The 13,948-nt window shown below is 40.7% G+C and overlaps 1 protein-coding gene across 1 annotated transcript in view; it reads left to right on the forward strand.

The window, feature by feature from the left end:
* Positions 1-13,948, forward strand: part of LOC121868501 — a 135,484-nt gene that overhangs the window by 102,856 nt on the left and 18,680 nt on the right. Inside the window, exon 2 of the mRNA XM_042369166.1 lies at positions 12,604-12,903. Coding sequence (XP_042225100.1) covers positions 12,604-12,903 — 300 coding nt within the window. The remainder of the gene's footprint in view (positions 1-12,603; positions 12,904-13,948) is intronic.

The following is a 13,948-nucleotide window of genomic DNA, read 5'->3' on the forward strand; positions in this document are numbered from 1 at the left end:
GGAGGGGTTCATGCAGGTGTCAAGTAGATCAGGTGTGTGGTGGGCTAACTCATCACTGTCATGCTCGACGCTTCTACCACGTGCAGTGTTGTAAGTTTGTCGACACGGTTGATGAGGCGTGGGGGTGTGCTGGCTCTCTCTCTCTCTCTCTCTCTCTCTCTCTCTCTCTCTCTCTCTCAAAGGTCAGGTATTCAGGTGGTAACAAATAATGCAATAAAATTAATGAAGATCTTAGTTATATAGGAAAGAAAGACCTGTAGCCCTTATGTTTATGTCGATCAGCTGGCAATATGTCAATAAAGATCAGCTGACACTATGTAAACAACAGTCAAAATAAACAACCTTCTTACTTACTTATGGTCGAGTCTCAGCGCACTTTTTCATCCCCATTTGGGTTCTTTAGAATAAGTCACATCAAACATATCATCGGTTAGGAGAAAATATTTAACTTGCGAATGTTTAAGAATTCACGTCTATGATTATTGTTGATCTTGAGGAACTGAATCTAAACTCGCTTCTTGGAGAGTAAATTGTCGCCACCACACACGATTGGGGGAAAACTTTCTGTGGTTGTTGACTTTTCTTTTATATGTATCGTACACAGAGGGGACACAAATACCAGGACTCTGAACCTAACCTAACCTAACCAAACCAAATTTAACCAAAACTAACCAAATTTAACTTTTCTTGACTGTTCACTTACCTAATCAAACTTAATCTCTCCTAACTTGATAACTTAACTTATCCCAACCTAATCCAACTTAAGCTATCCTAATCCAGCAATCTAACCTATCCTAACCCTGACATATTTCCACATAACTTAATGTAAACATGTGGTTTCAATATGCAAATTAGTGTCTGATTTTATAATATTTTTTTTTTATGTTGGACACAAATAAAGTAAAATTAATTGTTATATTAGTTGTTAATGAATGATATTGATATGTTTAAGTTACGCTAATTAGTTCGGAGAGAGATTTTCCCGGCAGGTGTTGAGTGAAAGTAATATTATGGACTAGGATGTGTTATGTCACTGTGGTTGTGTCATATTGTCATGGCTGGTGTGGTAAAAGAGGTGAAAGTAAGGGTGATAGTGAGTTAGAAAGAGAGAGAGAGAGAGAGAGAGAGAGAGAGAGAGAGAGAGAGAGGTGCCAGTGTGGTAATTAATGATTCAAGATGTAAATAGCAGGTGAGTCAGCTGTTAATGACGTTGCTCCAGTGGGCGATACTGAAGAGAGAAATAAAAGTTGCACGTGTTAATGAGTGTCTGGGAGAATGTGTACGGGCAAGAGGTGGTGATAAATGTGAAGAAAATGACGAAATTAAAGTGATTAAAAAAGAAGAAAGGAAGAGAGAGACAGGGAGAAGAAAACGTTAGCTTAAATGATGATAGAATGAAGGAAGTGGAAGAGTCTAGGTGTCTGGGAGTGGATGAGTCACCGAATGTAATGGTGATTGATGAACTGATCCACAGAGTAATGGAGAGAAAGAATGTGTTAGGCACATTGGGAACAGAGAGAGAGAGAGAGAGAGAGAGAGAGAGAGAGAGAGAGCAATATCAAAGGAGAAAGAGATGTAGATGGCAGGGGACTGTAGAGGTGACATTATTGTATGGGTGTGAGGCATAGTCCTTACAGGTGAGAGTAAGGAGGAAATTAAAACAGACAGACATTAAGTGAGCGTGAGAGATAATAGTTCAGAGATGTATAGATGGAAAGAGAGAGGAAGGAAGGAGAGAGGCTGAACCAACAAGATGGTGTGAAGGATGCTGTAGTAGTGAGGGAGATGGACAGCCAGGAAGCAGCAGTGTGTGTGTGTGTGTGTGTGTGTGTGTGTGTGTGTGTGTGTGTGTGTGTGTGTGTGTGTGTGTGTGTGTGTGTGTGTGTAAATATAATAATAATAATAATAACGGTTTATTAATAGAGACGGTGGCTGAAAATTGACTTACATTTGATTTGGACAATGATATAATATGCGTTGAATACATTTACAGGGCTGTACAGTACATAAATCAGGAGTTGTTTATTATTATTTTAACAATAGATGGGATGGGTAGTGTTCTTATATCTATCGGTGCGGGCTCTTATGGGCTGAATTTTGTAGTGGCTTGGACGCGCTGAGGTGGGTGGGGGGCTGCCGGTGGCAGGAGGTAGCGATGAGGTGGTGCATTAGTCGGCTGTGTGTGTGTGTGTGTGTGTGTGTGTGTGTGTGTGTGTGTGTGTGTGTGTGTGTGTGTGTGTGTGTGTGTGTGTGTGTGACAGTATTTGAGCTTCATTCCGGTCACCTTTTATTTCAGCATAAGGAAATTTGAGAGTGAAAAAATTATATATATATTATAATTCATTGCAGGGAGTCGTCTTTCCCACCTCTCTCTCTCTCTCTCTCTCTCTCCTCGTAAACGACTATTGGCTGGTAGGTGCCACTTACTGTCCGGCTATTGACCGTCAATGGCTATTAGAGTGTATTAAGTGATGCTTCGACTGGACTGGATTTTAGACAGCTTTCACTAACTATTTGTTTTGCTCATTTTCTCTCTCATTTTGCGTTTTCTCCTTTATTAATCTATTTATTTGTCCTATACACACTAATCTCTCTCTCTCTCTCTCTCTCTCTCTCTCTCTCTCTCTCTCTCTCTCTCTCTCTCTCTCTCTCTCTCTCCCACCCCTGAGCCTCCAATTATCGTTCCTACAACACCTGACAATAACAACACAATTTCCTTACAAGTGACAGAGGGCAACTCCTACACGCGCAAGTTGCCAAATAGTCATAATAAATCCCATTTGCAAGATGTATATACTCCATAAATAAACTATGTAACTCTTTCTGTACCGCCTCAAGGCCTGTCGCTGTCTCCTCCATCTTCCTCTTATGTCTTTTTTCTTTCTCTATTTCTCTATCATAGACACTTGGATCTTAAGACGAACTTGATTTTCTTATGTGAATAGATTTTGTTTTTATCATCATTATTTGTAAAGATTCAATCCGGATCTTACCCTCATGAACGAAGGTCTTGTTGACATATTCATTACTCTTTATCTTATGGCATGATTTACACATATATCATGCTATTAAATGTTTAGGTCTTATTATTCATTACCTGATTAAAAATAACACGTGGACCGTACGATAATTTAACCCTCATAAGACGATCTCTTTATTTTTTACATATTTATAAATATTAACCATGAATCCGGATCTTAGTCTTACGAACGAAAACCATATTGACGTACCTATTGCATTATTTGTTCTTTCTATTCATTACTTGCATTGTGTCTGGCTTTTATTAAGGAATTGATTACTCATATTCTAGTGATGCTTATTATTTTTTATCCCCATTATTCTATTGTTCCTTTATAGTTAACTGGGAGAACACACCCCCTTCCATTACTTTAGGTCCCAACACACTCCAGGTTGTAGATTCCACTAAGCTCCTCGGCGTCACATGAGACAACAAACTAAATTGGAAACCACACGTTAGTGAAGTTGTCAAATCCTCCAGTTTCTGTCTCCACCTCCTCCGCCAACTCAAGTCCCTCGGAGTTCCTGCGCCCGAGCTCCTCGGTGTTTACTCAACATTCATACTTCCCAAGCTCACCTATGCCTCCCCTACCTGGTCTTCCTCCCTAAATGCCACACAATGTAAACACCTAGAAAAAGTGCAAAAAAGGGCATGCAAGATTATTCTCTCCCCTTCCTACTCCACTTATCAAGACGCGCTCAAAACACAGACCCTCTTGACTCTCTCTGACAATCACCACGACCTCATCTGCAAATTTGGTGAAAAGCTTCTGCACCATCCTCGACACCGGCTCCTACTACCACCCGAGGTCCCTCGTCCACAACCGCACCCAGCCCAAACGAGCACGTACTGATCGCTATAAGAATAGCCCAGTCCCAACCATTATAAAAATTATCAATAACTTGTAATCAACCAGTGTATTCACTCCAAGTCAATCTTACCTTTTTGCACTGTCACTATGCTGAAATACCCTGTAGTTTGAGCTTCTCCCCATATTTGTATCACTTATGTTACGTGTATATTATTGGTCAATCAAGTGACCCATTCCCCAATTATGCAACTGTATATTTTCAGCCTTCCGCCTGCCATGCTCTTTCAATAAACCGTTAATTATTATTATTATTATTATTATTATTACACACACACACACACACACACACACACACACACACACACACACACACACACACACACACATACACACACACACACACACACACACACCCACACACACGTGTATGTGTATATATGTGCGAGTATGTGTGCTTATACCTATATTATCATGGTGTTCACTTGGACTCTCCCTGGGCTGTGGTGGTGAGTTAAGTGGTCTATTCTCATGCCTTAAGATTTCGTGAAGGTCTTAAGTCTAGTTGTGACCAGGGAGAGAGAGAGACGTATTACAACATCCATGGAGGCAGAAGGGGGTCGTTGTTATGAGTTATCCCCAGAAATTTTCCTTGCTAGCCATGAACACAAACCTACCTGTTGTGTGGTGGTGGGAGAGGCTAGGTGAGAGGAACGGGAAGGGAAGAGAGAAAAGAAGGAATAAAGGAAGGTGTGGAGGAGGTGGAAAGGGTGGAAGGGGAAATGTAAATGGAGAAGAATTGGAGGGGTAAATGAGCATGATGAGGGAGGAAGGAAGGGAAGGTGAGGAAGAACAAATAGCGATGACGGAATAAAGAAGAGAAAAATGAGGGAGGTAGGAAGGGAGAAAAGAGGAAATAGAGGAGAGGAGGAATGGAAGATAAGAGGAGAGGACGTTTGGTTAAAAGAGACACTAAATGGAGAGAGAGAGAGAGAGAGAGAGAGAGAGAGAGAGAGAGATGGGTACGAGAAATAATAATGAGAAAGCGGGAGAACAGAAAGACAGAATAAACGACACAAGAAGAAGAGAACTAGAGAAATATGCAGACAGACAGACAGATAAAGAGATACAGGGAGGCGAAGACAATGATAGAGAGAGAGAGAAGAAAGAGGACGGCAGGCAGAACAAGAAAGGTGGAGAGAGATGAAGAGAAATAAAGCGAAAGATATAGGAACAGAGAGAAAGAGAAGAAAATAATGAGATATAAAAGCAGATGTACAGACAGACAAACATACAAAGTGAAAGAGAGAGATAGAGAGTGAGACAGAGAGAATTAGAGATAGAGAGTGAGACAGAGAGAATTAGAGATAGAGAGTGAGATGAGAGGTGTGATAGCAACGATCAGCGTCACAAACACACACATACCTCTACTGAGCCAAGACAGAGACACCTGCTACCCCCCCCTTCCCTCCCTCCCTCCCTCCCTCCCTCCCTGACACCTTTAATCCCTCCCTTCTTCCCTCACTTACACCCTCTATCCCTCACTGATGCCTTCCCTTCCTCCCTCCCTCACTGATGCCTTCCCTTCCTCCCTCCCTCACTGATGCCTTCCCTTCCTCCATGCTTCTCTGGTGCTCTACTTCCTTTTCTTCCTACCTTATTCTCTCCCTCCCTTCTGTGTCTCTCCGTTCTTCCCACCCTCCCTCTCTCTCCCTCTTTGACCTCACACCCTCATCCTCCCTTACACCCTCATCCTCCCTTACATCCTCTCTCCCTCCCTCACGCTCCCACTCTCCATCACACCCATTGAGACACCTTCACTTCTCTGGCTCTTCCTCTAGTGCCACCCTCGCCTGGCACCCAATTCCCACGGTATTGGCACCATCATACCCCTCCCCCTTCCCTCCTTAATTTTTCTCTCTCTCTCTCTCTCTCCAGGTCTCCTCCTTTCTCTCCATCTCCCCTCTCCCCAACCCTTCCCTCTCCCCTCTCTCCAACCCACCTTCATCCGTGCCTGGCATCATCACCCTATTCCCACACCATTGGCACAATCATCCCCTTGCTCTCGCTTCCCCTCTGCTAACCTCTCCCCTCTCTCTACCTCTCCCCTCTACCAACCCTTCCCTCTCCCTCTCTCACCTCCAATCTCATTACACTTCCTCTTTTCCCTGCCCAAACCCTACCTCTCCCCTCACTCTCCCCTCCCCATACCACACCCCTCCCCTCCCTTCTTCCTACCTTCCCCCTCTCTCATCTCCCTTTCCCTTACGTCACCCGTCTCTACCCAAGCCTGTCTTATGGCAACCGTGGGCGTCAATCTTAGGTGAGGTGGGCGGGAGGAAGGAGCGAGACGCCTTGTGTAATGATCTTGACAGCTCGTGAACCATTTGGCGACCCACCTGTCTACCTCCCCCCCCTCCACCTCTACCTCCACCCTCCCGCACCACGAGGTAATTGTTTCTGGTGATGAAGCTTTATGTTGTCTTATATATTCATTTTGTATTTTGAGGTTCAGGAAGAATATATTTTCTTTATTTTCTTTCTTAAATTATTTATGTGAATTCAAGAGATACATTTTTTCCATCTTTTTTTTATGAATTGTTTATTTTCTTGTATGATGTATTTCCTTGATCCTCCGTTATATTTACAGGAGTTTAAATCAGTGTTGTGATTCGTTGTTTTGTTTAGATGAAACATATGGTGAACCAAGACTCGACTCCCTAAAGCTATCAGTGTTTATGTTGATGAAATATTTTGTTAGTCTATGTTATTGGTATAAATTTAGGGTGTTGAAGGATTCTTTTTTTCTTACTTGAATTTAAGGAACATCATGCAGGGCTTCAGTGAGTATTGTGGCGTTTGGTGTGTTTACGTGAAGCATCTGGCGAACACCCGACTCAGCCCAATGAACCAACACATTCTGTGTGACGTGATTTGTAATGTTGCTGGTCACTTATTTTTCTTTCTTTGTTATTTTTCTTTTTATTTAGGTTTGTGTAGCATTTTTGTCCCTGCCTGATGTTTGTTTTTCAAGTCACTACCCCCTTACGTGAGCCATCTGGTGACGAGGCATGACGTCGGGCTGATTTGTATAGAATTTGTTTTTGTCTTCCTTAATCATTTACTCGACGAAAGAGAGCATTGTGAAGCCTTAATGTAGTATGTCATTTCTCAGCAGGATCACGAATCAATAGTCATGGAGATCAAGTATGTTATTGGATTTAGTTCTCAGTAATTTTCCCTGTTCTTTTGGCTGATTGAACATTACTTGTCTTCCCTGTTTAAATTAAGGGAACAATTTTGGAGTCCCCACCACAGGGTAAATATAAACATAACCTCGTGGAGATGAATTTGGTACGAGATTTAGTTAACGTCTTGCCTCCCTTCACTACCACCCTTGTTACGCGTCATCAACGAGCCCTGCCAGTCATCATTTACACTATATGAGGCCGTCAGTGGGTGCGAGGTATTTGTCAGGTCAAGAATGTGATCATATTACAGGTTAGCTTTAGGTCTGAAGGGACAGTGGCCACATGACCCGCTGTCTTCATTATAGGAGACATTCACATGGTGGGATCACTCGGCCACTGGTCTTCTGCAGATATGACATAATTTAAGGTAACTATTTTATCTTTTATGAAGCCTTTGATCATTTTGACGAGGAATTTTATGTGTCATATGAAGAATTTATTCATCTAGTGAGCATTTATTGTAATTATACCTGCATAGTTTGTTTTTAAGTGAGCATTTATTAGTATTGTTGGCCGCCAGTCTCTTATGAAGTTTTGCTATTGTCTTATGGACCATTTGCCTAAATTGAATGCCCATTACCTGACCTCCACATAACTCATTTACACTTAATGAATCACTCGCTGGATACGATGACGTGTGTCAATAGCTTTATGAAACATTTGTTCGAATTACAGGAGCATTTTATAGCCCCGACAGATCAGTTACTAAAAGGTATGAGCCATTGTGGGGAGTGGTGCTCGCCTCCTGTCGTAAGGGTCGCTGGTTCGATTCCGGGGCATTCCCAGTCCACCCCTGAAGCTGTATATGGGTACCTAACTTTACAGTTGGGAAAGTGAAGGCGACCGAATGTACTGCCGGTCAAGCTGCCTCCTTGTGTCCCTGTAGATCCACTTTCATTTTCATGAGTCATTGTATCGAATTAAAATTTTCCTTGACGAGGTGAAGAATTTCAATGACCTCACGAAGCATTTACTCTACTTGAAGGAATATTGAGGAAATAATGTGGAGCTCTAAGTCAGTTGTGTTACTCATTAGTTTCAGTAAACAAAACATTTATTCGATCTATGAGGTCTCTTATAGCTCTTATAAAGTAAGTATTAACTTAAGCTGAGGAAGCAGTTTGGCCACACCCAGATGAGAGCCAACAGTCTTGGTTAAATAAAGTTTCTACCAGGTGTAATGACTCGTCTCGTTGATCTGCTGAAGTATTGGTTCGAATCAAATTATCACGTTCTGTCTTCTGCCTGTGACTCAGTGGCTCGATTAAGTGAAGCATTTATCTACCTGAGGTGTTTGCAAGTTCTGGCAGTGGATTTCATTTACTCAACCTGAGAGAACACATTTTTGTCCTGTATAAACCATCTGATCTATTGTTTACCGTAGTTTTTTTTTCCCAGGTGCGATGAGGTATTTATTTCCTCTTATGAAACATTTACTCGAATCAAAGACAAATGTTACTAATATGTCACTAACATGAAGTGTTTGTTCGACAAGACAAAGAAGACCTCACGTCATGAATCCAAAAGTATGGCTCTGCTTCCTCCCTCTACACACTATGTTTAAGTTACTTCCCCCCTCTACACACACTATTAAGTACTTCCCCCCTCTACACACACTATTAAGTACTCCCCCCCTCTACACACACTATTAAGTACTTCCTCCCTCTACACACACTATTAAGTACTTCCCCCCTCTACACACACTATTATGTACTTCCCCCCTCTACACACACCATGTATGCAGTATACCCTGTCTCTACACACACTGTGTTTGAAGTACATCCTCCTTACACACGCACACTGTGTTAGAAATCTTGTGATCTACCAATGTCAATTAATGCAAACATTTGTACAATATATGAGGCATCTTGACTGTTCTAATGAACCATTTGCACCAAACTGATGGCTTACAGCTCACGCCACAGAACCAAGAGGTGGTACGGGACTAAATGAAGACCTCCTCCTCCTCCTCCTCCTCCTCCTCCTCTTCTCCTTCTTCATCCTCTTCTTTGTTATTCTCCTCTTCATTCTACATATCTTCTTCGTCTTTTTTGTCCTCCCCATTCCTCTTTCTTTTCTTCTTCCTCTACTTTTTCTTCCTCCTCCTCCTCCTCCTCCTCTTCCTCTTCTTCCCCATACTCCTCCTTCTCCTCCTCTTTATCTTTCTCCTCCTCCTCCTCCTCCTCCTCCCCCTCCTTTCCTCTGCCCCCTCTCCTCTTAACGTCTCGCAGATTTTAATAAGCTTTTGTGAGATGTTGCCTGGGGTTGTTAAGAGGCATTTACCGACATTAAAACTAGTGTAAATTCTCGGGCGGATGGCCAATTTGCGGAAAGAGATTGAGAGAGATTTGTAATTTACTATTTTTCATCATTTTGACTCAACTGTGAGTTTTGAGTCGTTTTGAAACCCCGAGTGAGAGTTTATTTATTTCTCGATTGGTGATAAATTTGATGCTAGTGATGCTAGTGATGCTATTAGATAGTAGATGATGTTTTTGCTAGTAATGTTCTTTCAGGTCAGATCTTCGTTTAAGAAATACTCGTTAAAACAAATATTTTAACCCAGATCTTCATTTCAGAAATATCTATTTACATAATATTGTCTCTAAAGGGATATTCCCCCCAAGGAGACTGCACTGTAGACGGGGGAGGGGGGGCAGGAGGAAGGGGTGGGATGGGGAGAGGAAAGATAGAGGAAGGGGAAGAATGGGAGGGGGAGTGAGGAGAAGGGTAAGGGGGGAGGGGGCAATGTAGAGGTAGGTAGGATACGTAATTATTTCGGCTATTAGATCATGAACCAATGATTAAAATTACTGTATAGAAACCTGAGCCGACTACTTAAATAATCATTTACTGTTTACTAGCTGCTATTTATTATTCATTATTTACTATTTATTTTTAATGCTTATTTTTCGTATTTATCATTTAATATTTTATATTTATCAGTAACTATTTACATTTTGTTAGTAATACTATTATTTTTTTTACTATTTACCTGTTATCATTATTTTTTTGTACTTACTATTTACTACAACACTTTAAAATTACTCTTATATATTTACCATTTAGGCCGACTGTAGTTTACTATTACTACTTACTATGACTATTTCCCGCGAGAAAGATATTCATTTCAGTTATATTCCGGAAGACCTTTACTTAAATATTCCGGAAGACCTTTACTTAAATATTCCTAAAAATAAGATCTTAAAATTATTATTCCCTAAAATAAGATCTTTACATGAATCTGCCCTTAAGTAAGACCTTCAGACGTATACAGGTATTTGGTCACATCATGAAAGTTTATGCAGGTGTTTATTAAGTACAGTAAGGTAGGGTACACACACACACACACACCAAGCTGTCACCAAGTGGCTGTCATTATGGGTGACACCTCTCTCTCTCTCTCTCTCTCTCTCTCTCTAGGGAGAAACAGCTGTGGGTAAATAATTGCAGATGTTAATTTAAATGTAATTTTAATGAATACTTCCTCTCTATCTTATGAAGAAAGGTATCATGATTTACAGCTATTATTAGTAGTAGTAGAAGTAGTAGTAGTAGTAGTAGTAGTAGTAGTAGTAGTAGTAGTAGTAGTAGTAGTAGTAGTCACAGTAGTTATTCAGTGTATACACTCCTAAATGAGGATTCGTTTCACCTGGGTCTATGATTTTGAGTGTTAATAAATATACTCGTATATATAAACATTAAACAATAGACAGAAGCTTTGGGTGGACTAAGCTGGAGGAGTAACCCAGTACCTGCTGAACAGTAAAGAATCAACAGCTTAGTGTCAGCAGGCCACCCAACACTCTACCTGTAGGAGGCTTGTATGAATCACAAAAAATCATAGGATCACCTGAAGATTAGCCCCTAACTTATTACACCTTCATAATAACTTCCCTAACCTAACCTAACTCCACAAATACCTTAGGGTGGTTAAACATCAGGTGAAATAAGCTATCACGACATATTTTCAGTTTATCTAAAATATATATAATTCCTTTATCTGTGAACCTCCCAAATTTAAACACCGAACCATTATATTATACTGATACTAATACTGACATATTAGTGGCCATATATCTGTTTGTTTATATAACTAAATCTACTTATTTATGTAGATTTATTTCTTTCCTTAACTCAATTATTCAAAGCGATAATTAAGAGAACAAATTGTTTGTTTGTTTGTTTGTTGAAGGTGTTTGTCAAGTCGCGAGCAACTGAAAACTAAGTGTTGCTTGTCTCTGTGTTTGTCTTGGCTCTCCCAGCGCGGCCAGGTGGTGAGAGGGAGGGAGGGAGAGACAAGGGAAGGGAGGGAGAGAGAAGCGGAAAAGAGATATAGGTGACAAGGGAGAGGAAAAAAGAGAGGTGGTGATGGTAAGAGTGAGAAACAAAGGAGAAGAGGACAAAAGAGGAGTGCAAGACAAGAGAAGCAAAAGGAGGAGAGGAGAGAGAGGAAGACAGGAGAGGAGACAATGGGAGAGAAGTGAGAGGAAGGAGACAAGGGGTAGAGAGGGGTTAAGGGGAGGAGAGGAGACAAGAGGGAAGGAGGAGAAGTAAGGGAGGGAAGAGGAGGGGGAGGACTACATTTGTCAATAATTAAGACATTATCTCAAAACGATGATTAATGACTTTATTTATACCATCAAGATGAAGGATGTGTGTGTTAACTCTCTCTCTCTCTCTCTCTCTCTCTCTCTCTCTCTCTCGTTTACATTTAAAAGTGAAGATTTAGACGCCAAGAGTTTGTTGTTGCTTCTGACCAATCCGCTTAGTACATTCTTCATGTTTCTTTCTTCATCTCTATATTATACTTTTTCTCTTCTTTATCGTATTTCTTTTATGTAACTATATGTCTGTGTTTTATAATCACCTTTTTGTCTTCTCCTGCTTGTTTTTTTTATTCTAGTTACTGCTGTACCTGTATGTTATTATAAGCTGTGTATTCTGTCATTATGTAGGGAAGGTCATGAAGTAATAAATGACTTGGGTTTCAATACAGATATATCACGGCATTGTATATACCACGTCGCAAATATTGTAAATGATTGATTTAGTTTTTATTATTTCCACATGTCAGACGTGAGTGGCGTCTGCTGTGGCACATGAGATCAGATTTATGATATATGCACCGGGTTGTTGAGCATTGCTTAACACTGACGCTACAGTTACACTTAACATAACCAGGACCAACTAAGATAGATATATCTTACATCACCTGACGAAGACCTACTTCCTTGTTTTCGCATAGGTCATGTAGGCTAAATAACTGCTGAGTTCTGCTGTAGCTTCCCTTTAAAACTCCTGATTTACCAGATATTCGACAATAACTGTTTTCTTGACGATTGATAGTAACACCCGAAATATTACGTGTGTCTCCTTGACCTTGATCTACCAGTGGGACGGGAACCATTATAAGGGTTACCAGGGGCAGGCGTGATGCACCAGCCTGTGTTATATGACCATTTATGTTGCTCGTGTTTGTTGAAGTTTAATGTTTTTGTGTAAGACTTGAGGCTCTTCTGAAGGTGACATAACCGTGGGTGAACAATCTGGAGGTGACAAAACCGTGGGTGAACCATCTGGAGGTGACACAACCGTGGGTGAACCATCTGGAGGTGACACAACCGTGGGTGAACCATCTGGAGGTGACACAACCGTGGGTGAACCATCTGGAGGTGACACAACCGTGAGTGAACCATCTGGAGGTGACACAACCGTGGGTGAACCATCTGGAGGTGACACAACCGTGGGTGAACCATCTGGAGGTGACACAACCGTGGGTGAACCATCTGGAGGTGACACAACCGTGGGTGAACCATCTGGAGGTGACACAACCGTGGGTGAACCATCTGGAAGTTCTGTTATGGTGACTGCTCTAAAGTCACAAACATTATTACTCTGCATTAACAATATGTCAATAAGTTAAAATACAACCTTAGCTGCCATAATACACAGTGTTTATTAACATGGACTTGGTATACCATGATTTATTATACTGTATTGCCTTTTCGCACATGACTCCGTGTCAACGAGGTTAACCCGGGCTCGTGATCCAAAGTCCTTTGTCGAAATTGGTTTAACAACAACGCCCTTGGTGGTAATTCACTTGAAAAAAAAATTACATTCAGTGCACATCGATGCTAACAGCTGTACAGTCACACTTGCATATTTACTCAAAGTTTTAATCATTTTGTCTCTATCACCATGTCCAGTAACAATGTGAGCAAAATATAGAGTTTCTTGAGCTGTATCTTTGGGTTTACAGATTAACTTCTCTCCATCACCACACTTCCATCGTGACTGAGGAGGTTTTATTGTCGAATAGATTTACATGTTGCATCGACGTTACTTTGAGATCTTCTATTAAGGCGCAGTATTTAATTTTAGTCAATATTATGAAATTCCCATCGCATAATTTCTTTGTAAGCAACTGTTCCTGAAGTGAGGCTTCCACTCAAATATATATATATATATATATATATATATATATATATATATATATATATATATATATATATATATATATATATATATATATATATATATATATATATATATATATATATATATATATATATTCACATCTTGTAATTTAGTTTTCTATTTTTCACGTTCGGTATTTGAGTTATTTTCGCTGGTCCTGTGTTGTTATGTTCATATTGTGGGGCTGACAGTACAGTACTCTCGATGAAAATGTATTTTACTTTTTTTCTGGTTGCCAGTACATACAGTACATAAAATACATACATACATACATACATACATACATACATACATAGTAAGTAATGGGAGTGGCTTGATAACACATTGCCTCCCTGCTCCTCACCTCCTCCACTATCCTGCTCTCTTCCTCCTCCACCATCCAGCTCC

This window comes from Homarus americanus, unplaced genomic scaffold (genome assembly GCF_018991925.1).
Source record: "Homarus americanus isolate GMGI-L3 unplaced genomic scaffold, GMGI_Hamer_2.0 scaffold59495, whole genome shotgun sequence".
In the NCBI taxonomy this organism is placed as follows: domain Eukaryota; kingdom Metazoa; phylum Arthropoda; class Malacostraca; order Decapoda; family Nephropidae; genus Homarus; species Homarus americanus.